This window comes from Lissotriton vulgaris, chromosome 6 (assembly GCF_964263255.1).
Source record: "Lissotriton vulgaris chromosome 6, aLisVul1.2, whole genome shotgun sequence".
Taxonomy (NCBI): Eukaryota; Metazoa; Chordata; class Amphibia; order Caudata; family Salamandridae; genus Lissotriton; species Lissotriton vulgaris.
In genome coordinates this window covers 183,856,803-183,884,486 of record NC_141694.1, presented here as the reverse complement: position 1 = coordinate 183,884,486, position 27,684 = coordinate 183,856,803, and the positions used below count along the sequence as shown (strand labels likewise).

At 42.7% G+C, this 27,684-nt stretch overlaps 1 protein-coding gene across 1 annotated transcript in view; it reads right to left on the bottom strand.

Moving 5' to 3' along the window:
* MMUT (methylmalonyl-CoA mutase) overlaps positions 1–27,684 on the bottom strand; it is a 267,755-nt gene that overhangs the window by 223,316 nt on the left and 16,755 nt on the right. The window contains exon 3 of the mRNA XM_086926220.1: positions 4,227–4,594. Within this exon, the coding sequence (XP_086782346.1) occupies positions 4,227–4,594 (368 nt within the window). The remainder of the gene's footprint in view (positions 1–4,226; positions 4,595–27,684) is intronic.

Here is a 27,684-nt window from a genome sequence, read left to right as displayed (position 1 = left end):
TGTTTCCTTCTACCAAACATCGCAGCACACGTATTATACACAAGAATGCAATTGCTACAATAAATGTTTGAAATGCCAACTTGTGTAAATCTTGTGTCTCCCTTAGGACATGCCTGAGATAACAACGAATGGGTAGATCTGCGTCTACAATTTCCTTGTGGCAATTAGGGTTGTCATGTTCTGAGGATATAGACACCCTCCGTTACCCTGTGAGGTTTAGGAGCCCAGATGGTGCACTGTAAGCTAAAACGGAATCGCAACAACATAATCTGATGGTATAAGCAGACTCAGTCCCAATAGTTTTGCCGCTTATGTTGTCCAAATGCACAGTCTCCCTGAATTAGTAGGAACCGTACAACAGGCAGATCAGGATTTTCTTTTTTGGAAGAGATGCAGCTCCTCTTTCCTGCATTGGCAGTACGAGTCACTCCGGATCATGGTGGATTCCTGTATGACATGGCGATGCTCGTTTTTGTAAAACCTTGGAGAAGGTCGGTGATCTCCCACTAAGAGAGACTGGGAGATACACACACAGCATATGTTGCTCATGACCTCTCTCTGTTTATTCACCTGGGTGCTACCTACACCATGAACATGCTGGGTTTATCCTGTACAGTTTCTCATCCTGCAGGGATAAACAAACTCCTTTCATCTCTTAAGAAGGAGGCCAGCAGTCTTCTAGGCACTTTAGGCAGACCGTCAGGTCCACCAACACAAAGTGCGAACTTCAGGTTATATGCCCTCATCTTTGAAACCAGCTATGAAGCAGACATGGGCTCTAGTCAATAGCAGCTCTTTGAGTACCCTGAAGAGCACTCCCATCTTTATTGAAGAAAACCTTGGAATTAGTAAGCAGGGTGGATTTGAATCCCACTTTTGTACACATTTTCCAGAGAGCAAATGTGGATCCACTGTCTAAAGCTTCAGAACCAGATTGGGTTAGTTCTCATTCAAAAGAAATTTTCATTCCTCAGACAAAGCCTTTGTGCAATGGGGCTGCCTCCAAGCAGGAACATCCAAATCAAGGGCACTATGACATGCAATATCTCTGCATACGGCCATCATCGGCCTTTCTAAAGGCCTAAATATGAACAGAAAGGGGTACACCTAGCCTAGAAACACATCTACATTGAGCAACAGAAACCGCAGTCCCACCCTCAACTCCTACTATCAATCGAATGTCAGTGCTCTGCGAGAACTTATCAGCAGACTTTGCGAACATGGTCCTTGTTGAATTTCTAAAGAAAGTCCCCTCTCTATTCTCCTTCAGTTTACTATTTGGGCCTCTACCATCCAGGACATAGGGAAGCAGGCAATATATGTCCATTGTCTGGTCCGGGAGACTTATAGCCCACAAGCTGTCCACGTATGTACAACACATTCACTGCACATGCATGCACCCAACCTGCGTACAGGAGGTATGTACAATGATTTGGGAGTTCACATAAAAATGGAACTTTACAATAAAGTGGTTAGAAGACAGTTTCTCTCCAAAACAGAGAAAACGGTCCAATTACACCAAAGATTCACACAAACATAGAAGACTGCCACACCTGCTTTATGTCTCTTACCCCCGACAATGACAGTAGTCCAATGCACACTATGCGGGCAAGCAATGTGCACCCTCCAGGTCACAGAACAGATTCTGGAACTCTCATTACCAGGAACAGGCCTAGTACTCTGTGGACATGTTAGATTAGAATGATTCCAGGTTCAACCAGTAGAAAACTCAGGCAGGAGTAAACGGTAGTTTACAATGCAGGGGACATTCCAGCCCAAATATAAATCCAATAGCGGAGTATGCATACAAATCTATGACCTGCCTAGATTCCTACACATGCTCCTCGAAAATTCTGAGGCCTCAAAAAGGGAGCAATCAGAGACATTTACAGGAGTAAATAAATCCATACTGAATAGATTAAGGCTCTTTTGCAAACATTTTGTTTATGACGTTACAGTAACTAAAATGAGAAGTTAGTAAAAGTATTTTGCAAAAGGAAAAATAAAGTATGGAATTTTAAAAAAAACGATTTTCTAATTCACTTGGCACCTAAAGACCTGAGCAAACTGCATTACCTCATGGCTGGATACTAAGCAAAAACAGATTAGCAATTAAAATACAAAAACTGTGTTTCAAAATTTCAGAATGATACACTTTTAAAGCATCTTGGATTGTGTAAATCGTAAAAGAAAAGTAACACAATTGCCACAAGTATCCGACTAGATAACACTGCATCAAATAGTGTATATGGTACTCACAACAAACTGAATACACTTTTTCCACTTAGTATAAATTGTAAAACAATTCGCTTGAATAAGCATTGTTGTGTTTGAAACCAGCGACGTGTAAATTACACCACATTCTTTTTCAAGCACAATAGCTCTTACCTATTTCACAGGCATTATAAGGAGTGGCCAGCAAGGTGTACGCATTGTACAATCAACAAATAAAGCTATGCATATGCAATTTATTGTTTAATCTTCCCTCACTCAAAAAGGAATGTCCTCATTGGTCACACAGTAAGGGAGCAAGCTTCTCATTGCACCAGCTATCGTTGGTGCTCTAGTATCATCAATGGACAGAATTAAAAGTGGCTCAGTATTATAATTTACTATCATCAGTAAACCAAAGTATCAGCGACTTTCTGTTTAAAGAGGTGACTATAGCGTGGAGGGGCAGAAAAAAGAGTGCAGACGCCATTTTATTTTCTAAAAAACTGCCACAAAAATAGTGATACTCCATAAATTTTCTGGTACTCTATTTAAAAGTGGAGTTATCTTTTTTTCGCAAAGTGTATTTTTTAACATGTACACGTGTGGAGGAATAATATTAACAGGCACGGTGGCTGGATCTAAAGCACTCTGTCTCGTTAAACCTTACTCTTTCGAACTGTCAACTAAACCCATAGCTTTTTAGCCAACATGTTTTGTAAAATTAACAATGCAAGTGTATTTTTTTAAGAAGGGCTCCCCTGAAAGTCTCTTTGGAAATAGTTGGCCTACTCACCGTGCTTACGTACTGTCTCATACACTGCTGAGATCTATAATTTCGGTGAAAATATGCCAGTAGCTGATGGGGCCTATATGAGACGAGATATGTTTGTACTGTTCGACTGCTAATCAGCATGTCAACACACATTTTATTTATGAGCATTTGTCAATTTGTATTTGGGTATGCTACCAACTGAATTCTTGTGCAGCATACAAAGCCAGCACCACCGAACAAGGCTGAGTTCCTCTGAGGAGCTTCATGCAAGTGAAACATCATGATGCCAGGAAAATACCTTCGTAAACACTGAACAGTGTAAATGAAAGAAGATTACGTCATTGAAAACTAGTCAAAAAGTGAATGTTAAAAATAAAAAATCGTCTGCTGCTTTGGGGCCTTGCCTTACTCAAGTCAAACACTTAAGAAAAGCTCTTCACTGCTTTGCTTGAGCACTACCACAATCTGTTTTTAGAAGGTAAATTTGGACTGCGCACAAAGAAGGGAGAGGACGTGGCCTACGGGCTAGAGCAGCCAACATTGAAGCTTGGGAAGCGTGTTCGACTCTCGGCAGGGACACTCAACCTCCTGCGATTCTGGGCAAATCACTTAATCTCCCTGTGCCTAACAAAATGAATGTGTGTGTTTGTAACACACTGGTGCTCATGTAAAGCGCTCCAATACCTTCTTGTCGAGTTTGCGCTATATAAAACTCCCCAAAAAGAAATAAAGGATGGGTATACACTGATGCACAAAAGGGGCAGCAAGGCCTTGGCGCTCAAAGGTGAAGTGTGCATGACTGCTTCAAAATGCTATTTTAAGCAGGGCAAATAATCCACTCTCGTCCTTTATTGTGTGATCCTAATCAACCCATGAGTAAAAGAACTGGACCTTACAGAAAGATAAATCTTTCTTAAAACGGTTTTCAGCCGCAGGCACGGTGTAAGTGACAAATAGCATGTCACTGCACACATTAAACATCAAATGGGTTAGTTATTAAGCAATGACGCAAATACACAGTGCTCTAGTCTCACCATAAATTACTGCCATGCACAGAACTTTAAAACTTGCCCACAGCTAAAGAAAGGAGAACAACCCAACTCAAAATATACTTAACACTTTCCCATAGAAACAATTAATCAAACAGCATCAGTAAAGCGCAACTCTAAATTAGAAACAACACAACAGAAAAAGTATACATTTTAAAATACAAATATTATAAATTAAGGTAAACAATTACCTGTGATGTATACTGAAATATGTCAGCAATAATGCGCATGGATGGCTCAGGTGGGAAAATATATGTATTTCGGACCATGAATTCTTTCAGAATGTCATTCTGGATAGTGCCTGTTAACTTCTCCTGTGGCACACCTTGCTCTTGCCCAGTTACAATAAACATAGCCAAGATAGGAACCACCGCACCATTCATGGTCATAGAAACAGACATCTTCTCCAAAGGGATTCCATCAAACAGCATCTTGGTGTCTTCAACTGAATCAATGGCAACACCAGCCATTCCAACGTCACCATGGACTCGAGGATTGTCTGAATCATAACCGCGGTGAGTAGCCAAGTCAAAAGCAACTGACAGTCCCTGTTGGCCCGCTAGTCATTCAAAAAGAAAAAAACGCATATTAGCATTTCACAGACAACATCTTAGTGTCATTTGAGACCACAATGCAAAATATCTTTACATATTTAATAACGGTACATTAAATTAAGTAGCAGTGCAAAGGCACTACAAGTAGCAAGCATCAAGGATATGAGTGCCAATGTGTCTATCTGCAAGAATGAATGTACCTGCTTAGACAATCAAGTGTGCCATCCTGAACTATTTAAGCCTCAGTCTTTCCCCTTCAAGTGGCTCACATCTTTGAGACTACCAGTGTAAGGCTACACATTTTTTATTGTGCACAACCATAGTAAAGACTTTTCTTAATCGAAGATTAAAAGCAAACTGTACCCAAACCATAGTCGAAGAAGGCGCCTACTCTTCACCAGAGAAAGGGAGAATGACAATTGGTGGCAGCAGAACTGAAAGCCAGGCGTAAAGACCTTTGTACCTGCACCACTAAGAGAGGCGATTCCTATTCCACAACCCCTAAGAGCCTCAGCAGTTAGGCTCCCAATTTTCTAATGAAATCTGGATTGGGAATCCCATCAGACAATCAGCAATGACGCACACCGCACTGATTCTGCATAATGCTTTACTAATGATTGAAAATTAGTTTCGAGCCATTGGGAAGTTGTAAGGAGAAGCACTGGTATGCTGGGACTAGTACATTTCAAACTTGGTAGTCCCACAGAACAGCTGGAGCAAGGCGTTTTGTAGAATCACAGTGCAGATAAAACCTCCTAGGAGGCGTTAACTGTCGGACTTCTGTAACTATGAAAAGCCGCCATGCCTCGCAAGAAGAGGAGTTTCTCAGCTGTAATAGGCCCTCTTCCTGATCTTCAAGCTAAAACAAAGGCCCAGCATGAGACCTTAACCTAAGTGACCAAACGGCACAAATAAGAGCCAACCTAAGTGCCATGAGGATTTCTAGCCCCAATGAATGACACAACAGACCAGCAGGAAAACTGCCTTCTTATACTCAAAATATAGAACAGACACGGAGAGGTGAGCTGGAATGCCGACTTCAACAAGAGAGCCTGCCCACCACAAAACAGAGGTTGGCACAGAATTCTGGGTCCATAACCTAGAGTATGCTGAGAGTCAGCGGCCAGAGAAAATCAATAATCACAGCAGACTTAAGCTTTTTCTACATTTGACCAGGAACATTGGAGTGTCCTAAAAAGTGTAGGACTGGTCAAGCTAACTGTTGTAATCTTTACCTGTATTTTACATATTGTGCTACCTTTATATAGTTGTTCGTCCTTGTTAGTGGGAGCTTGGGCACACTTGACCGAATCCACTAGGCTGGTTTTAGGTCTGATTCCTTACCCAGAGATGTAGGTTACCTACAACTTCTCTGAGTATCTTGTTGTGTTCTGTTTCTGACTCCCCATATATCAGAATGTCATCCTGGACACACAACACTTTACTCAAACCCTTCAAAATGTGTTGCATTAGGCGTTGGAACACTGCCGCGGCTGAAGCAAGGCCGAATGGCATTCTGTTAAATTGGTAGGCTCCAAAGGGTGTGATGAAGGATGTGAGGGATTTAGAATCAGGATGGAGAGCAACCTGATGGTATGTTGCAGAAAGGTCAAGTACACTGAAACACTTGGCACCTTGTGTCACGCTGAGCATTTCATTAATGTTAGGAAGAGGGTGTCTATCCACCCAAATGTTGGAGTTGAGGTCTCTAAGATCCACACATAGGCAGATACCTTTCCCTCCTTCCTTAGATGCTACCACTATGGGAGCCAACCAATCCGAGCTTTCTATCCTCTCAATTACCCCAAAGGTTTCTAATCTCTCCAATTATCTTTTGAGAGGCTCTCTTACAAGTAAAGGGACTGATCTAGAACAGTAGGTCTGTGTTGTTTCTTCAATTTAATTTTATGTGAGAAACCTTTCAGTAAACCCAGTTTTTCTGAAAATACCTCTGGAAATTCTTCGCACACTTCTTTCCCTACACTGGACCTCTCAACCAAATACACAGGTTCTGATGCATTGGGATCCAACTTTATCCCAAGATCTTTCTGGTGTTTCCACTCTAGTAAATTTGACCCATTCTTTGTAATGTACACTTTCCCTACAGTGACCCTGTCTTTGAAGTTGATCTGCATAACAAGCATGCCCACTAAGGGTATCGGATCTTGGTTGTACCCACCCGGATTGTCATCATGGGGTAACAAATTATAATCCTGGCTTACTGAGTTGGTCATGAATGTAGCTTCATTGATAAGGGTATAGGGGGAACATGAGTCTGCAAACATCACATTAGGAATGTTTCAGGTGACAAGAACTTAATTGCTGATTGTTTATTGAGACTTCCTATTACCAATGGGGACTCGCAAATTAATCCGCCAGATGAAACCATCCTGGCAATTGACATTCCTGCCATTAACAAGGAAGAAAGGGAAAAGGGGCTACAAGAAGATACAGTACTAAAAGAGTTGAGAAACATGATCTGCAAAGGTTGGCCCAGTACCATTAATGATCTTTCTGAGAATCTCAGGCCCTACTGGTTGGTGAGAGATGAATTGTCTACAATCGTGGGTTCAAATCTACATAGGCAACAGAATTGTTCCACCCACCATGTTAAAACACATCATTGAAGTGGCACATGAGGGACATCTGGGAAGAAGTATGACCAAGAGTAAAATCAGACTAAGTTATTGGTTCCCCAACATGGATTGCAGGGCGGAAAAGAAAGTAAAACATTGCCAAGCCTGTGGTTTGAGTGACAAATCCAAAGTCACTCGCAAAGCACCCCCTTATTCCTGTGTCTGTCTCTTCCAAACCTAGGGACAAGCTGGTTTTAGACATTATTGGTCTTACTAAATGTTTCTCAAAGATTCATGTTTGTACTCATTGATCACCATTTACATTGGATCTCTACTAAAATGTTTTCCTCCATCACCTCGCCATACTTAATTGAATTTTTGAAAGACATATTCTCAAAAGAAGGTATACCCAGTACCCTGGTCACCGACAACGGTGTTCAATTCAAGTCAGACGAAATGAGACTATTCTTATCCAATTTAGCCATCTCACATGTGAAAACTCCTTTGTATTGTCCACAGGCCTATGGGTTGGTGGAAAGGGCAAATAGAATGATAAAGAAGACTACTCAGTTGGCGCTCACATCGCATGATGAACCCATAGAAGAAGCCCTGAGACGTATGTTATGGTCATATCATTCAACTCCCAATGCCATTTCAGGGGTTTCACCATTTGTGTCTCTCAAAGGGAGGAATCCGGGTTCCTAACGCACTTCTAATTGGCTAAATGGCGGAAGCGCCGTCTGGGTTGATAGGGAAACTGTCATGGAAAAAGTGGGCCAGCATCAGAATAGTTACAAGGCCAAATACGACAAGAAGTGGGGAACCATCAGGAAGGATTGGGAGGTTGGCCAATGGGTAATGGTCATAAGACCCCAGGTTGGTCATTCCAAGGTATCTGCGTTCTCCAAACCTCTAAGAATCCAACGTGTAAACAACAATTCGGTGATTTTGGAAGATGGTGGCAGTTGGAACATGGACAACATTGCTCACTGCCCCAATGTGTGTATTCCAAGACCTAATAGGGAAGAACGTCAGGATGACTCTTTCTCCAACATGCAACAGCCCAAGGAGGTCAGGACACGTCAACTCCCACAATGGCAAGAGGACTATGAAATGTGACTCTTGTTGCTTCCCTATTCAAAGAGAGGTGTGTTGTAATCTTTACCTGTATTTTACATATTGGGCTACATTTATATAGTTGGTATCTCCCATCCCGATCACCCCTCCTTTCCCTCTTCTATGGTTTCTCCCCTCCTTAGAATGTTGAGATTGAAGCTCACCTTAGAATGTTGGTGAGCGTCAGTTGCCAGCTGGTGCATGAGGATCTGGTCTAATAAACAGCTCATCTTCGTATCCGGTGTCTGCTGCTTCTTTCCAACACTAACGTCATAACTGACAACCCTCCTCTGAAGACATACTGGTCCTGAATTAACACTCAACAATTTATTGACATCCTGATGCTAAGCTTGGCTTCAAAGCATCCGTGGTAGGTGCAGCCAGTGAAGATTTGTCCCTACATTCATTTGTGCCAAAGACACTAAGAGGTCTTGACAGCAACTAGGTGAAATGCAGATGCAGGTGTCAGAAATTCACCAATTCTCAGTGACTTCTGATACCTTGTAGTTAGCAGACAAAGTACTACATTAATTATTTTTTAAAGCGTAACATTAGTTAATGCATAACTTTGCACACAATATGATTCCCATTTTATAAAATGAACCTGAAAAGTTCATACCTTTCTGAAGCAAACTATCAAACTCGAAACTTGTTTTCAGCATGCTACATAAATAGGAAACGCTACCAGATATTCCAACTCTCCAAACCTACACTTAAAATTACATGACTTTAGACAAACACATGGTCGTTATTCACATAAAGCTTTGTGTTACTGTTCTAAAAAGCTTCAGTAACAACAAGTGGGGGAGCAGGATTGGGGGGTGGGTGAGCATAATGTGAAAAAATACATCCAAAGCTAAGACAACTGCATCCAAACTTTGCAGAGCACAAATATGTTATTTCCAAAAGCATTGGTGGCATGATTTGGGATTTAGTAAAAATAACTAATTATTGGGATTAACTACCACCAGCTTGAGACCTCATGTCACACTACCACCACTTCACAAGATACTCACAGTTCACAACACACATACATAGACAGAAAGTCAGCCTACTCCAGTCATTGGCTTAGTTAAGTGAACCCTCTTATGGGGTGGTTTCGCTAGGCTGTTTGTGATCTGTTTGAGACATCCCATGGTATATCCCAAATGCCTGCAACTAGTTTTATGTGTGCAAGATGGCTTTAAAGTAGTGCTGCTGGCGGGGGCTGCTACACTGCACTCCTTTCTCCTCGACCTTCCAACCCTACAGCTGCTTCTGCCTCCTCCAACGATGCAAGCACCATCACAGAGCCTACAAATGTGGTGTTGCCTCCTGCTGCTTCACCACCATTATCATCATAGAACCTCTTACTGCTTGGTGCCGGGCGGGGTTCCCCCCGCCTCCCCCCACATATTAACTGCTTCTCTGATCCTCAAGCAAGAGAGATGGCATGCATGCTTCAGCTACACACTACTAGTTACAGCGGACTGCTGAGTACACACTGGTGCAACCGAATGGGACAAGCTCTGCACGATGTGTTACATGTCCACTTGTCTTTCTATTTCAGTAAATAAGGGACTGTCATGATCCGTTGCCAACCAAGGCCCCTGGGTCTTTGCTTGCCATGGGCTCACTTAGTGTAGGAAGCTGGATATGTATTTAGTGTACCAATGTAAGGGTATAACATGCAAATAGTACAGACAGTCCTTATTGGCTTATAGAATTCAATGTGATAATCCAAAGTGCTCTATCTGTGGTAGTGTTGCCGAGCAGCTTAGTCTTATGGAAAGGTATTATTATTCATTTGTTGTATATACATTCTATAAAGAAGAAACTTGAGACCAATTTATAAACATGACACAGATTTTAGACACCATCGGAATTAGGAAAGTACTTTTGGAGATATTGAGTTTTCAAATATTACAGTAAAATACTTGAATAATGTTTTTTGATGTATGAGCCTCGAACGTGGCAGTACTATCCTATGGGAGAAACATGCAGTGCATATGAATACTTGCAACCAGGTTTATAAGATACCTTTTAGGACTTAAGGTACTTCAGGACCAATGTCCAAGAAACCAGGAGTAGTTCAGGTTTACCTGCCCCTCTATGACTATCTGCCAGATTCATCAAAGACCCGTTTTGAGAGTCTGTAATAGCGATTCATAAGGAATCGCTATTACAGACTCGCAAAACGGGATTCGTGTAGGAATCGCAAAATAAATTGCGATTCCTGCATATTCCTTATTTGCTATTAGCAAATTGCTAAACGCAAATAAGGAATTACTCCCCAAGGCCAGTAGGAATGAATGGGGAGTTATTCCTTATTTGCGATTAGCAATTTGCTAATCGCAAATATGGATGCGATTTCAAGGGTGCTAGGGGTGTCCAAAGGACACCCTGTAGCACCCCTGAAAGGTAATCTACATTGGTGTTGAGAACACACATGTCCAAAGGATATGTGTGTGTGCAACATGCAACTTAGAAAAATGCTTTTAAAAGCATTTTTCTAAGTTTTCGCTATTTACCACGAGGTTTGACCTCGAAGTAAATAGCGGCCCGAAATTGCGATTTCGCAATTTAAAAATGGATGATGAATTGCATTTAAGGAATCTCAAATAGAGATTTCTTAAATGTAATTCCTCGCAAATTAGCAAATTCGCTATTACAGATTTTTGCATTTGGGATGATGAATCCCAAATGCAAAAAAAGGGCCAGATTCTGAGAATCTGGCCCTTTGCGAGCGCAATTAAGCTTCATGAATCTGGCCGTAAGAGCTTTGCAGAGTAAGACCAAAGTTTCTGGGGCTCAGTTCCCTAAAGGGTTGACAGGTCTTCAACCTGAGGAGAGGGGACCTGAGCTTGTGTCTCACTTGCAAATAGTTTCCCAGCCTTCTTGCCTTTTCTCTTTGAGGATTGGGCCATTATTCCAGGCCCCAATTCCACTTTTTCACCCTGACAGGGGGATAGGGTGGAAGTTCAGGAATACGATTTAAAGTTCCTGAGTCATGTTAATCTCGTCCTCATAAGAGGCGGCATGCCTATTTTCTGCTCTTGTTTGTATCATACTCTGCAAGGTGCTCCTGGAGTTGGGCCTTGTAAAGAGTTGGACCAGTAGCAATATCATTTGCCTTACAGAGAGCCCTTAACTGCTTCATACTAAATTGTAGATAAGGGGTCAGGTTGAGTTCTCAGTTCTTGTACATATTTAGTACAGTTGTGACCTTTTAGAAAATTACACAAAAAGGTCTAAACAGAATTTTATGGCCTAACTGACTAGTACAGTTTTTAATATCTAATGCAATTGGACTGGGGGACTTAACACAATGCCCTAACAGTTCAGATTAGAAAATGTGGGAATCTTTGTTGGAACACCTATTGATCAAGGGATATTAGCAAATGCAAAGTCTTGCACCCCACCGCTGATTCAACAATGTAGGAAGCTGGCTATTTATGTAGTGTACCCATGTAGGAGTACACCATGCAAATAGTTCAGACGACCCTTATTGGTTTACAAGGCTTAAATTAATAATCCCAAATGCTCAATTTGTTGTAGTGTGGTCGAGCAGCTTAGGTTTATCAGAGGGTAGTGCTTAGCATTTTGTGTATACATAGAGTCAATAAATGAGACACACTCAAGAAGAAACTCGAAACCAATTTAGAAAAATAACAGATTGTTTTTATAAAATTTTACACCAAAATCATTGGAATTAGGTAAGTACTTTTGAAGATATAGACTTTTCAAAATAATACAGTAAAATACTCGGATAGCGGTTTTTGAGGTATGATCCTCGAACGAGGTAATGCTATCCTATGGGAGAAACATACACTGCATATGTATACTTGCATGCAATTTTGTAGGATACCTATTAGGACTTACGGTGATTAAGGGCAAAGGTCCAAGAAAGCACCAGCAGTTCGTGTTTACCTGCCCTGGGGAGTTAAGATGCAGAGGTGCGGTTTGCGTTGGTAGCCTTAATCGCTACATGTTAAAGTCAATGGGAAAACTACCTGCAAAAGAAGGTCTGCAAGTAGGGACTTGGGGACAAGTCCAGTAGATTCCAAAGATTAGCTCGGTCTTTTAGGGTCTCTGGAGCAAGGGGATACCGTTGGTTTACTTGAACTTGGGCTGAAGGGCTCGGGTGCAGAGGTGTTTCGTATGGCAGGTCTCTTGAGTTAGAGGCTCTCACTTCTTGGGTTGACCTGGAGAGGGGAAAAAAACAAGACTACAGGGCCACTCCTGGCGAGGCTCTTGTCAGTCCTAAAGTCACTAGTTGGCAGGCATCAGTGGTGTCCGGTCTGGACACTCAACAAGCCTTGGTTGCTACAAGTGCTCCAGTATCCTGGGTATCGGTGCGGGGCGGCTCATGGAGGGCCTGGCATCTCCAAACTCGGTAGGGAGACAAAGCTGACCTCCTCGAACCACAGTGATGTCTTCCTGGCATGATGCAGCCTTGGTGGACCCGATGGTCATTAAGAGCAGTAGGTGCCTGCAGCTGCAGGGAAGTGGCTTCTCCAGCACAAGGGATGCTGCTTGGTTGGAGAAGTACAGGACAGTACTCCAAGGGTTTGGGGAGGCTTTTCAGTGGCAGGACAAGGTGTTTCTTGCAATTGTCGGAGGAGCAGCAAGCAGCCAGGCAGGGTAATTTAGTAGCCAATGGGATACCTACCCCTGGGGAGACTACACCCCCTTTGTGACCAAACCCTGTGGAGAATGGGCATAGTCCCGACCCAGAGTTCCTAGTTTAACCAAAAACAAGATGGTGAAACCCTTCTTCAAGTATCCACTTCAGGTAATCCGCCTTAGGGGTGTTCCTAGCCTGATAGTGCGACAAGCCTACTGACTAGCTAATTTTCCCACCTGCTCTGGTGCCAAATGGGCCCAGGGCAGGGGGTGGCATTCTCCAGGTCTCAGGGAAGCCGGGGTCGCCTAGCAAAGGTGGCAGACACTTTGAAACCTCTGGCTTGAGTAAGCTAATTCATTAGCCATCCTGCTGGAGCAGGTGGGATCACCTTCCTCTGGAGAAGGTACTGGCTCTCCCGAGTCAGGGGCAAAACTCCTCTTTGGTGGCAGTCGGGAAGAGACCAGTCAGCCAACACACTAAAAAAGACTGGAAGTTACCTCTAAGGTGTCCTCTGGGTGCATGTCATAATAAATCCAACACTGGCTTCACTGTGGGTTAATTAAGATGAAGTGTTTGATGCCAAACACCATTATTTTCAGCGAATCTAATACGTAGCTGGGTAACTTGTAATGACCAGTGCCCAGTACACTCCCAGAATAGTCAAATGGCTTTACCGCCTACAAGAATATTCTTCTAATGCTGGGTACGTGCCTGGTGTGAAAAATGTAAATTCTGACTGTTTGTCCAGATTACCTATGGAAAGTATGCATTTTAATGATGATGATGAGTGGATGATTGCTGACTAGTGATGTGTGTGCTGTATTTCTGAAAAGGAAGGGATGTCTGCTACTAAAGGTGATATCACCATAAAAATCTCATTGAGGCTCTTACACATGTTCAAGGATGGAAATTATTCTGGAATCTTTAGAGCCTTTCAAACTCATATAGTCAGAATTTGCCATTGTAAGGAGGGGGTGTTGTCTTGTTGTTCCCCAGGGTCTAAGAGAAAGGCTATTAAAATGTATGCATGAGGGTCACTGCGGCATGTCAGCCATGAAAAGGCGCAATAGGGAGGATTTTTTGTGGCCAGGTATGGACATTTAAATTGAAAGATTTGTATGTGATTGCATTGCTGGTACTGTCAGTGATAAGTCACATACCACCGAAGGAACCACTATTGATCCATTACCTTTCCCAGATCACCCTGGGAAAAACTGGCCATTAATATTTGTGGTCCCTTTGAAACTCTTGGCACAAGTGACAGATTTGCCATTGTTATGACTGACTATTTTTCAAAATGGCCTGAGATAACATTTGTAAAGGAGGTAAAGACAAGTGTTGTAATAACTTTTTGTGAGGACATTTTTAGAAGGTAGACCCCTGTGTACCATCCCAGGGGAAATGGTATAGTTGAGAGGTTCAACAGAGTGCTAGTTGAGAGCATACATTTTGCAGGTAAGAGTGGTTTGAATTATAAACAACAGGTTAAAGAGATGTTATGGTGTTATAGAAGCACTCCGTATTCGGTCACTAGCACCTTAGCTGCTATGGAACGTCCAGCTCCAGTGCTGACCGTTCCATTGCGCAGGTGCAGCTGGAACATCCAACGGCCGACGGCAGCACTCCCGAGGTAGTGGTGCCGTCGGCCGTTGGAATAGGCGCAGCACTTATGAGGCTAGAAAAAAACCCTTTCAGTCTGCTCAAGGGAAGAATACCTTGCACAGTAGCTGTGCCTGCCTGGATGGATAGAGAAAGCAAAAGTGATGTTGATCAAATAGAAATAAGAGTGTGTTAAAGAGTATCAGAATCCTTTTGGTCAAAGAAATAACACACACATTCACAAACCTTGTCAATTTTTTAAGTCGGTCATGTTTGTAAGAGCTTATATAGGTGACAGAACCAACAAGCATTTGCAATGCAATGGGTCTCGCATTAGGAAAGTTTGAGCTATTGGTATTGTAAATTACAATTTTTTTATTTATGTGTTGGATTTGAAAATACCGAACTTAATAGCTTTGTCATTTACAATGTCAATAGTTATAACTTTCGCAAATGTGACACCTATAGCATTTGTAATGCAATATGTGCTGTATTTACGTGACTTAGATGTATTGATATTACAAATAACAATGGCTTTTAATTTTTTTAAATAATTAATACTTAAATAAAAGTTATTGTAATTTATAATGGCAATAGCAAACTTTTGTAAATAACTTTTGTGAAGAGTATGTTCAGTGTATTTTATTGTGACAAAAATCCAAGAACAGAAGTGAAATATTAACATTTTTGTGACATTTGTAATAAAGATTAAAACATTGAGAGAACATATTTTAACCAGTTGTTGTTGAATGGTTGCACAGATTGATGCTGTGGTGGCGCTGAGTGATGTTGTGGTGGCGAAGAGTGATGTTGTGGCGTTCAGTGATGCTGTGGTAGAGCATAGTGATGATGTGGTGATGCTGTGGTGGTGCTGAGTGATGCTGTGGTGATGCGATAGATAGAGTGAATGCGATAGAGTGAGGGCGATAGACAGATAGAGGGAGGGTGATAGATAGAGTGAGGGCGATAGATAGAGTGAGGGCGATAGATAGAGTGAGGGCGATAGATGGATAGATAGAGTGAGGGCGGTAGAGTGAGGGCGATAGATAGAGTGAGGGCGATAGATAGAGTGAGGGCGATAGATAGAGTGAGGGCGATAGATAGATAGATCGATAGAGTGAGGGGCGATAGATACAGTGAGGGTGATAGATAGATTGAAAGAGTGAGAGGCGATAGATAGATAGAGTGAGGGCCGATAGAGTGAGGGTGATAGATAGACAGCGTGAGGGTGATAGATAGAGTGAGGGTGATAGATAGATAGATAGATAGATAGATAGATAGATAGATAGATAGATAGATAGATAGATAGATAGATAGATAGATAGATAGATAGAGTGAGGGCGATAGATAGATAGATAGATAGATAGATAGATAGATAGATAGATAGATAGATAGATAGATAGATAGATAGATAGATAGATAGATAGATAGAGTGAGGGCGATAGATAGATAGATAGATAGATAGATAGATAGATAGATAGATAGATAGATAGATAGATAGATAGATAGATAGATAGATAGATAAGATAGATAAGATAGATAGAGTAATTATGTGGCGTGTTATTATGTGGCACCGAGTGGTATTTGGAGTGTATGTTGCGTTGAGCGCAGTGTAAATATGTAGCATATAATTATGTGGCACTGAGTGGTATTTGGAGTGTATGTTGCATTGAGTACAGTGTAATTATGTGGCGTGCAATTAAGTGGCACTGAGTGGTATTTGGAGTGTATGTTGCTTTGAGTGCAGTGTAATTATGTAGCATATAATTATGTGGCACTGAGTGGTATTGTGTGGAGTGTGTGTTGCATTGAGTGCAGTGTAAATATGTGGAGTGTAATTATGTGGCACTGAGTGGCATTTGGAGTATATGTTGCATTGAGCTCAGTGTAATTATGTGGCATGTAATTATGTGGCACTGAGTGGTATTTGGAGTTATGTTGCGTTTTGCGCAGTTTAATTATGTAGCATATAATTATGTGGCACTGAGTGGTATTGTCTGGAGTGTATGTTATATTCAGTATAGTGTAATTATGTGGCGTGCAATTATGTGGCACTAAGTGGTATTGTTTGGAGTGTATGTTGCATTGGACAAAAACATTGCAAATGCATTGTCTCATTCATAGTTGCAGAGGTTGGGTAAGCTGGTCCAGGCACAGAAGAGCAGAAGACCAGGAATCCACTAGGATGGTAGGTTCTAGGTAACTAGAAGTATTGGAACTTATAACACATTCATTAGTACCATTTACAAAGAGAGTTTATAAGCAGGCCTGTAGAAAGTTGGTGGTGCTGAGAAAAGGGATAGTGATGAAGAAAGGATGATTGAGAGGAGGAAGGATGTGGTTAAGTTGGGTGAGGGAGAAATTAAAGGAGTGGCGTGTTAGGTAGCATGTTATGTATGGTTCACTAAAGGATGTGGTTAAGACGTTGCTATGGTGTTGCTATTCAGAATTCGAGGTGAGTTTGTTGTTGTTATGCAAGCTTAGGTTGTTTTTTGGAGCTTTTCCTATTGCAGACTTGTGAAGATTTAGGCAGTGGTTTTATTGATTTGGTGGACTATATCGAAAACAGATCAAACATAAAAATGGCATTTGGTGTTTCTGAGTAGGTTGAATAGATGAGAAATTTGTCTGCTTGAAATGTCAAAACAGTTTACCGAGAATTCAGATTGGTTCATTTGAGAAAGTGCTCTGCCATGTGGATGATAGGAGGCTGATGGTGTCAAATATGCTGGGGGTTTCAGGAAGGTGTTAAAGGCTTTAGGTTTGCAGGCAGAGCAACATGAAACTCATCTATTTAAGATTGGTGCGGCAACACAGGTGGATAGATTAGACTTTACTATGGAGGATATTAGGCCTATATGTGAATGGAACTCTGCTTGCTGCTAGAGCTATCTTAGTCCATCTAAGGAGTTGCAGTAGGATGTTAGGTTTGTTTCATTTTTTTGTGGTTTATTTTCTTGTACGATGTTTTCGAAGCTGTATGCCAGCATAGGTGTACTGTGGATTTGGGGGGGGGGGGGGGGGGGGGATTTATTTATAAAATAGGTGGCAAAAACGGACAATTGTCATCTAATTGCAAGAGCTCTTCGATTACACAGTAGCCAAGATGTTGTCTCTAGGTGGGGACGTAGCGACATGCGCTGAGTTCAACTGCCGCCGTTATTTTCCAAAACTCTTGATGGGCAGAGATTGTTTTGGTGAGTTAATTATACATACAGAATGACATAGTGCAGCTGTTGGGTCTGGCACTGTTTAAGATGACTGCGGAATTCCTGTGTTTGAAACAGCTGTGTGCTAACACGTTCATTATCTCGACAGAATATATGCCTAAAAGAGTGTGATGAGAGGCTTTGAAGCACTGGACCATGGACAGAGGCAGAAAGAAGTTAAATGGGGAGATGAAAGTATTTTGTAGAGAGCAGTTTTGGGGTGTTGGCACACACAAACATTGTTGTGGAGTTCGTAATGTATCACTCAGACGGCGTGCATTTGTCTTTTTAGGTTTAAAAACATGATTATTTGGGCTTAATAGAAATGGTGTAAAGTATTTTAGGGGTTATCGGATCGATAAGGGAAGGTTGTTTTTGTTAGTAGTGGGGCAGGAAAACACCTTGTCGGGGTTTCCTGCAAGCCATGGGAGGGTTACCCACGTTGCTGGACCCTCAGCGGCAGGGAAAGACATGTGGGATTGGGAGGGGGAGAGGATGTACGCCTGGGACATGCAGAGCGCCTGTCTGGAAAGAGAAACAGGCGGAGGGGGTGGGGAGCGGCTCAGACACATCAGGAGCACAAAACAGAGCGGGAGGGGAAAGGGCAGAGATACCAATAGAGGAAGGTGACTATGAGGCCCAGACAGGGAGGGGGAGGACAACAACACAAGGGCATTTCTGAAACGGGTTAGTGCATTCAGCGGCCTTACTTATAGTTTTTAAGAATACAGAAGACCACATGGTAGCATCGTATCAAACTCTACACGACCAATACCCTACCAGCAGATATTGAAATAACTACTTATGTGATCACCTCCGTTCATCTGACTCATACCATTGTTACTTGACTGATACCATCGTTATGTTTTTCTTATAGCGAAGAGTTCATCTCTGCACCCCAGACTGTGCCATATCCTTGGCCCTAGCACAACTCCCAAGTGCATTTAGAGTCTACCCCCTCGTATTGCGGCTGCAATACAAGATCGGTAAGACACCAATCAAGCGCGCTAGTAGCACTCACTACCCTCTATCCCTCTAACAAACCAAACCCAACCCCCACCCCTCTTCTCCTTTCACCCTGTTATTATCCTAACTGACTCTAAGCAGGTTGTACTAATCACTTCCCTATTTCTCCCTTTTGTCCCTCTTCTTTTCCCTCCCTCTCCTTCTTCCTCGTCCTTTCCTCTTTGCTACCATCTTCGTTCTTGTCTAGCCCCTTTCCCTTCTGTATCTCTTCCCCAGAAAGCATAGATATCGACTAACTAGAGTATACACACAAAGCTACCAACCTTCAAATACGATGGACCTTTCGTAAGTCGCTGCTTTAATGAACAGGACCCCTACTCTAGCCTTTTATCTACAGTGAAGTAGAGATAATGGTAAAGCTCAGAAACTGCCATTAAATGCATGATTTGTTTATGCTAGTGTTTGTAACAATGTACATATGTATACAGTATCATGCATTATATGCATGATTTGTTTACACTAGTGTATGTAACAATGTATATATGTATATAGTAAGATTTTTTCCCCTCTCAACAAAAGTTTTGTAAATAATAGATCAAATGCACTTAATGCACATGTAACTTTACTAGTAGGACTTTATACTGACACTGATATGGATTTTCTCATATATTTTGTATAGGTACATTTGGAACATACATCAAGGCTTCCTGATGAAGGCTAATAGCCGAAACGCGCGTAGCAATTATAATTTATTTCTAGCCATGTTTTCTGGCTAAAATTAAGTATTCTTGTATTTTTGTATCTTTTGGATCGATTTATGAATTGTACATTTATACTGTAATGTATTGTGACACATAAAAATTACAAAGTGCACAACATGAGACTAATTGCTAGATTTAAATCAATGAATGTTAAAAAGTTAGATCCTCAATAACATTATTAAATAAAGCATCCTTTTAACCATATGCTTTAATGTGTATTGTTAATCTATAGTCATTACTTCCCGTTGTCAGTTAATCCATAGTCAGTACTTCTTGTTGTCAGTTTGTGTCCATTTGTAATCCATGTTCCAAAATTCCTGTCTTCTCAAATAACAAAAACTGCATTCGCCAGCCATTCCTTTCCTGGTATTGTGTTGAGTGAACTACACGTACAAACAAAAACCGCATTTGCCAGCCATTCCATTCCTGGTATTGTGTTGAGTGAAATACACATACATGTGAGGGATGTCACCCTGATGAGTGAGCTCTGTTAGTAAAATGTGGCGGCCATATTGAAAGGGTGTCTTGTTGTAGAGTTTTGCATTTTAAGCCTCTTTACACCTTACTAATAACAAAAAAAACACTTCTTGCAAGTGCTTTTCATGCGGGTCAAGTGACAGGTTAGAACCAAATACTACACTCTTGCTAATATGAGCAGTATGTCAGCAAGTTGCATTACTCTTAGTTAACTTGTGGAAAATATATGAGCACATAACAATAGCGAAACTCATAATGCAGATTGGAGAATCAGAGTGCAAAAAGTAGTGCACAAGCACATCTGGTAATATACCTCAATACAAATTAACTGTCAGTATCTGTAGCCATTTACTATGTGGAAGTTCATCAGTATGACAAGTTGACAGATAAGGACACCGACGTACTCCCTCGTGGTCTAGTTTTCTTACAGCCCAAATTCTCAACCCTGTGATGAGTACTTCAAGTATAACAAATAGAAAGTAAAAGACGACTCCATACTCCCTGAATGTATAGTTGAACTACTGCCCTGATCTTTAAAACAGTCAATCATCAAAATAAATCTGGACATTTCAAATCTATCGAGACCCCTGGGTTGTAGCGTATCAAACATACAAATCCACCAAAGTTCTCTTTGCAACAGTTTTAAGCATTTTCATATCAGGGTTGTACATCATGTGTTCCAAAATCTAAATCAGAGTTCTAAAATGTTGTGTTTAGCCGTACTGAGGTGTGTGGACGCCACTGCGGATTTTGTGGATTGTAAACAGATATTGCTTTTGTGCTCGGTCATATGCAATTTCAAGGAGTAAATACAGTTCTGTATATCCCAAACATTATGAAATCACAGGCCAATTAGAGTTTCTATCTGTGGATGTGAAATGATATATCCTATGATAACACTGTTAAAATGGATGCAGTTGAAACAGGCTTCTCTCAAGTCTTTGCCATGGATATCAAGTAATGTTTACCAGTCTTCATCTGTAAACTATAGTCCTAAAAGTGTCTGCCAGTATTATTTTGTTTTCCATTGAACTCAGGTTAAGTAAATTCCAGAGAGGAGTACATGCCATAGGCCAGATATCATACCTTTTCTCATTCCCCATGTCATTAAGTAATCTGGAATTGTTGAGCACTATTGGGTCGATGCTGCCCCTCAGATAGTGTTGAAGTTGCTAGTACTTCCAACTCTGTGAGAGTGGTAGCCATATTCTGTCTGTAGGGTTTCAAATGACTTCAAGGAGTTATTCTGTATTAAGTATAATGCGATGATCCCAAATTTTTCAGCATGAATGTGACTAACTACTCAATTTTTTTATGTGAAGAGGACCACGAGCCCTGCATGATCGGAATTGTGGGTGGGTGAGTGCTCTCCCTGGAACGGTTTGTGATACAGGACAAGGATGTCAGAGAAACTGCCTGGGTAGCGCGTTCTATAGGGGTCCACATCAGGTAACTGTCATCCAATAGCTGTGAAAGTTGGTGGGTGAGATGGTATGGAATAATGTCACAGAGTTGTATAAGCCCCAGAGTTGTTTCTGCAAGCAATTTGGGCAATCTGCGCATTGTACTCCTGCCGGTCCAAACATAGCCCTTTATGCAGTATGATCTTGGGGATCAGAAAAGGTAACTTTCCTAGGAGATGTTGAAAGATTGTTCTAGTACCATGTTAGCCACATGTACACTGCCCCCATAGTGAAAACTCAAAGACGATCACCTTTTAAGGCCTCTATTCATAAACACTTCGAAGTCCTTCATACAAGAGAACTTCCAATAAAAGGGGTATTAACTGTAGGATCTCACTTTTTTCCCAGTTAATTGTATAGACAAAGAATGAGAAGAGGGCATCAATTAAGAAAATTAAGTGCAGTATTAAGGAGTGTCTGTCTCTAAGAATGAGAATGATATTATATATCTAAGCCGCAGTGTCTAAACCTTTGATGAGGTCTGCCTGTCTGATGGCTGTCGAGAATGGTTCCAACGCTACTGAGTAGGGAAGCCCCAAAATGTAGCCCTGTGGAATGTTTTCACCACAATCAATCTGGGCTGATGATTCTGCATAAATCCCTTTCCCTTTGGATATCAAAATAGGCCAAAAACTTCCCTCTCTATTGTTCTGAAAAGACAATCCCATTTGACCCGGATGAACGCCTTCTCTCCATAGAGGGAGATCGCAGCGCTATGTCACCAGGGTCAACCTTAAGCTGCAGATGATATTTGTGACCAGTTTTAAATGGCTCCGGGGCGAGTGTTCAGAAACAAAACCAACTTCGGTGTCATGGATTAGACTTGGCAGGACTATCCTTATGCAGTTCACCAGAATTTTGGTCAAGATTTTGGCATCCGCAGTGATATGGACATATAACAATTGCAGGTTATTTTCTGGTTTAGGTATGAGGATTACAATGGCTTTAGTAAATTCCATCCTCAACAAGCCTGTGCTTTCTGCCTCTTTGAATACTTTCATAAAATAGGTTGTTCTATTGAGTTTATAAAATTAGCCAGGGAATCCTTTATCATCCAGTGCTTTATTGTAAGAGAGCTTTGATAGTAATTCCGAATTCCTTCAACTTATTTTTAGGAATCTTATTTCTGCCTGTAAGTCATCAAGGAATTCTGGTTGATATAAACAACCCAAAAAATGTGCAAACACATTAACAATCTTTACCGAGATCCTGATTACTGATTACGGATTACTGATTACTGTACCTAAATCATAAATGAATAGTATAGCTGCCCGTCTGTTGTACCTGAACAGACAGCAGGTGGCATGCCTTCTCACCCTGCTCACAGTGTCTCCATTTTAGACAGGATAAGGCGTAGTCTGCCTTAAATGTGAAAAGAGAGTTCAGACCGATATTTGCTTTCCTCCAGCTGATGGAACAAGAGTGGGGAAGGTGGAGTTATGTTATGTTATGTTATTTTTATTTGTACCGCGCACAGCTGCCCCAGCAAAGGGGCGTCCTGGCGCTTTGAAAAGGTAAACACAACACAGCATTAAGAGCAGGCAGAAAGGGAAGGAGACACTTCAAAGGAACTAAACAAATAAAAAGGTCTTGATAGCCCGTCTAAACTGAAGGAGCTCATCGATGGCCCGGATTTGTGGAGGAAGAGAATTCCACCAACTTGCCGCCAGGACTCGAAAGGAGCGGCCACCAACTCTGCTCAGCTTAAAACGCGGGACCACTGCTAAGTTCTGGCCTAACGATCTAAGAGTGCGGGAGGGGACATAGGAAACCAGCAGTTTCTCCAAGATTTGTGGGGATGTACCCTTGAGGATTTTAAATGCAAGGCAAAGAACCTTGAATCTAATTCTCTGCTGCACAGGGAGCCAGTGGAGAGATCGCAGGGTATTGGACACCGAACACCGCCTAGGCAGACCTGTCACCAGTCGGGCTGCAGCGTTTTGAGCCCGCTGCAGTCGAGAGAGTTCTGACTGGTGAACTCCCGCCAGTAGTGAGCTGGCATAGTCCAGCCTGGACAGCACTGATGCTTGGACCGCCAGTTGTCTTGTGGGTGCATCAAAGAATTTGAGGATGGGTCGAAGTCCTCTGATAATGCCATAGCAAGAAGCCGCCACCTTCTTGGTATGACAGATGAAACTCAGAGAAGGATCAAGCCACACCCCCAGGTTTTTTATCTCTGCCGCTGGGAGGGGAGTCACACCCAAATCCGAAGGCCACCATTTGTCGCCCCACAAAGCCACCTGTTTACCAACCACCGTAATCTCCGTCTTCTTGGTGTTTAACTGGAGACAGTTGGAATTCATCCAGTTAGCCACTTCCCGCAGACCCTCACAGAACCTGGGAGCCTCCAGACCTGAGTCCCCGCTCAGTGTGACCGCCAGCTGCATGTCATCTGCGTAAGAGACCATAGTCAGGCCCCACCGCTTGACGACCGCAGCCAACGGTCTCACATACAGATTAAAGAGGGTGGGACTCAGTGATGACCTCTGTGGGACTCCCTGGTCTAACGGGTATGATGACGACTTAACGGGCGGGATCGCCACTTTGAATGACCTATCCGTAAGGAAGGATCGAAACCAGCGCAAGGCGAGGCCAGAGACGCCCACCTCCTCAAGACGCCGAAGCAGAATCCCGTGCGAGACCGTGTCGAAGGCGGCACTGAGATCTAATAACAATAGTGCCGCCGTCCGACCCGAATCCAGCACGGAACGCAGATGCTCGACCATCGAGAGAAGGGCCGTCTCTGTGCTGTGACCCGCACGGAACCCGTTCTGAGTAGGATCAAGAATGTTAAACCTACCAAGATGGTCTGAAAGAGTGGCATTCAAATGGGCCTCCGCTATTTTCGCGGCCCAAGGAAGAAGGGCGATCGGGCGGTAGTTTTCAGGCTTAAGGGGGTCGAGGGTCGCCTTCTTCAGGATTGGCGTGACTACTGCCTGCTTCCATCTGACGGGAACCACTCCAGAAGAGAGGGACAGGTTGATCAAGGACAGCACCGGGGTGCGGCAAACCGGTGCCAGGGTCTTAAGTTGGGCCGGTTTCAGCGGGTCTGCCGGAGATCCAGACTTGATTTTGGCGCTGAGAGAGTCAAACACCTCCAAAGATAAGGGGGTAAGATAGAAAGACACTCCCCCTCACCTAAGGTGCGACCAACCTGCTCTAGCGTCAGGGAACCCGTTGGGAAAGTGCGATAGATGGCTTGCAATTTTTCATGGAAGAAAGAGGCCAAACCCTCACAGTGTGCGTCCGAGCATATTTCCACTGCAGTTGCTTTCTTCGCCATCAGGTCCTTTAGTACTTTAAAAATAAGTTTCGATGGATTGGCAGGATTCTGAAACTGTTGGGCATAAAAAGAGGCGCGAGTTTGACACACTGCCCTGTGGTAGATCTTGACCTTGGCCAGATAACAGATCTTCAAATCTGGGTCGTACGACTTCCTCCATAATCTTTCGGCCTGTCTACAGGCCCTCTTAAGAGATGCCAAGGTGCTGTCATACCAAGGACTCGGCTCCTTCCGATGACACTTGGACCAACACATCGGAATCAGAGAATCAAGGGCACCAGATATCCACTCACAAAAGGAGTCGTATCCACGATCAACCTCGGTGAGCGGACCTAAGGGAGCCTCCTCGAGCAGATGATAAAAATCCTCCAGTCTCAATTTGTTCCAGTGTCGTTTAAGAACAAGTCTGTCCTGTGATCGAAAAGGAGAATCAGACAAAGAGCATGCCGTTTTCACCAGCATGTGGTCTGTCCAGACCAACTGGGAGGAACCAAGAACTCTGAATCCTTCTAGATTTGTGAAGAAAGGGTCAAGAATATGACCACCTCTATGTGTGGGGAAGGTAATCATCTGCGAGAGGTGAAGAGCCTCAAGATCCGCCAGAAAATTCCTAATAGAGGGTTAAGAGGGGCAATCCAAATGGAGATTAAGATCTCCCATAACATTAAAATTTGCGCATCCTAGTGCCTCTGTACTGATATACTCAGGAAGAGAAGCCCTAAAAACAGAGTCGCAGCCCGGAGGTCAATAAATTAATAAGCCAGAGAATGTAAACTGGTGATTAAACGCTATTTTAAATCGAGCACCCTCACACCCCGAAAGTTCAGCGGCTTTCCACTCGCAAGGATAACACCGTTTGGTGGCCATCGCAATGCCTCCAACTCTAGTCGTCCGATTTAAAGTAAAAATAGCATACTCTGGGGGAAAGGCTAGGTTAATTATCGAGGAGTCAGAGTACTGGAGCCAAGTTTCTGTCAGGAATAGCACATCCGGTGAGCCATCAATGAGAAGATCGTAAACCTCCTGATGGTGCTTTACCACTGATCTGACGTTTAAGCTCCAGATACTCAGGTCCCGTTGTCCTGCCCTCTTTGTAACAGGAGTAGAAAGCCCCAAGGAGCGAATAAGAGAAGGGGGTTCCAATGACCAAGCACCACACCTACAATGATATGGGCCACAAAGCGGGACTACAGGCGAGAGCTCGCAGCATGTACACCAATCTCGAAGGGCCAGTAAATAGGCCCTACTGTAAGTTCTCAGAGGCAAAGTCATGATGGCCAGTACCAGAGTTCTGCCGCGGCCCGCGCCTCCTTAGCGCGGACGGGCGCAGACGGGCAGGACTCTGGCACGACTCAGGCACAGCGAAGGCACGCCCGCTGCGCGTAACCGCTGCGCGTTAAAGGGAGCTTTAAATAGGCGTCCCTCCACTCAGCCTGAGCGCTAGACCGCTCGTCAGTAACTCCCACCGAGAGTGAACACCACTCCAAGATGGAGCCCAAAGCCAATCCCACCCCAGAAACCGGACCCGCCAAGTGTTATAGTTAAAATTAAGTTCCCTAATCTCCCTCTCCAAATCGAGCTGTGCTGCCTCTAGTACTCTCTCTTGATTCTGCCAGTCTCCAGGGTTCTATGTAGTGATGTTCATATATACTGCTGCCTAGCACCGCACAGTCTTTTCCATTAGTCCTGTCCATCGCAAAATCCTGTCTATTATGGAATCCTACAGTAGGTACCAATCTCCTCCCACTATCACTTACATAGATAAGGAACTAAGATAAACAGAAGAAGCAGCTATACCTAGCAGTATTAGATATGTAGGCAGAATCCACAATGAGATTTGTATCCACAGCCTTAATGTAAACAAATATGAAATGTCTATCGGGTCCAGCTATGTTTTCTGGATTGCACACAGTAATTTTTTTTTTAGTGCTATCTTTTTAGTAAATTCGTTCTACACAGCATTTTGAGAAAATCACATTACATAGTCACATGGTATGTATACATCTGTGTACCACTTTCTACAAAAGTTGGCATCTTATAATCATATACACAAGACACTGTAATATTTTTGACACTAAATCGCACCTCTGTAGCTTTTTCAGGAGGCTGGATTCATGTCATATCTCAACTATCCCACCTGCGTCACATTCTTGCTACTGCTCATATCTGTTCCCACCCAGTCTCGCATTCGCGTTTCAGATCTCTTAGTTCAGTGCTAAGTAACTTTGTAGCTTGGTATGAGGACTTTTTTAATTTTTACATAAAGGATCATGTCATTCATATTTAGAGTAAACACTCGTAGAAGTATGGATTCCCTCACGTGTTGCTTCTATGAATGTGTAGCTGAGGTAGCTGAAAGTCAGGAGAGTTGCTCGTGTTGCATCGAAGCTATCTCCTGATCGGGGAGGAAACAATAGGAAATGGGGGTGGTGTTCTCTTACTTTTCCAATTATGGGCTACAGCTAGTGACAATATACAATAGGGGTTGATCAATACTACTCCTTGTTGAACGGTGCTAGGCCTTCTATGTAAAGCCTCTCACTTAGCTTGAAGATATAAAATATTTCGACAGGTGAGCCGAGTTCCTACAGACGAACATCCTACACACCAAATCATATGAGGACTATGTTTCCTAGGGTTGGCTTTACTAGGAAAATACAGGTGTTTGTTTACATGGAAGTGCCCTCATTACTTTGAGGTGTCCACTAGGCACTTTCTTGGTGGCAAAGGTATTCCTCCCTGGAAGTCCAACATACAAACCACCTCCTTCCACAATCCTCTCAGCAACATAAATGTGGTCTTATCACAATCGGTGCTGATGCTTCCTTCTCGGCAGATCAGTCATGTATGTATTCAGCATATGACTTGTCTGCCAGCATTTTCATGCATTTCCCGATGCATATACCTATTTCAGGATGAATATAAAACTCTGCAGAGGTCGGTTTTGACATGGGAACACTTGTTGTGACACAGTTACAATACCTTCAGGCTATATGACCACAGTATGGTATGGACAGCAAGTACAACTTTGACCACATA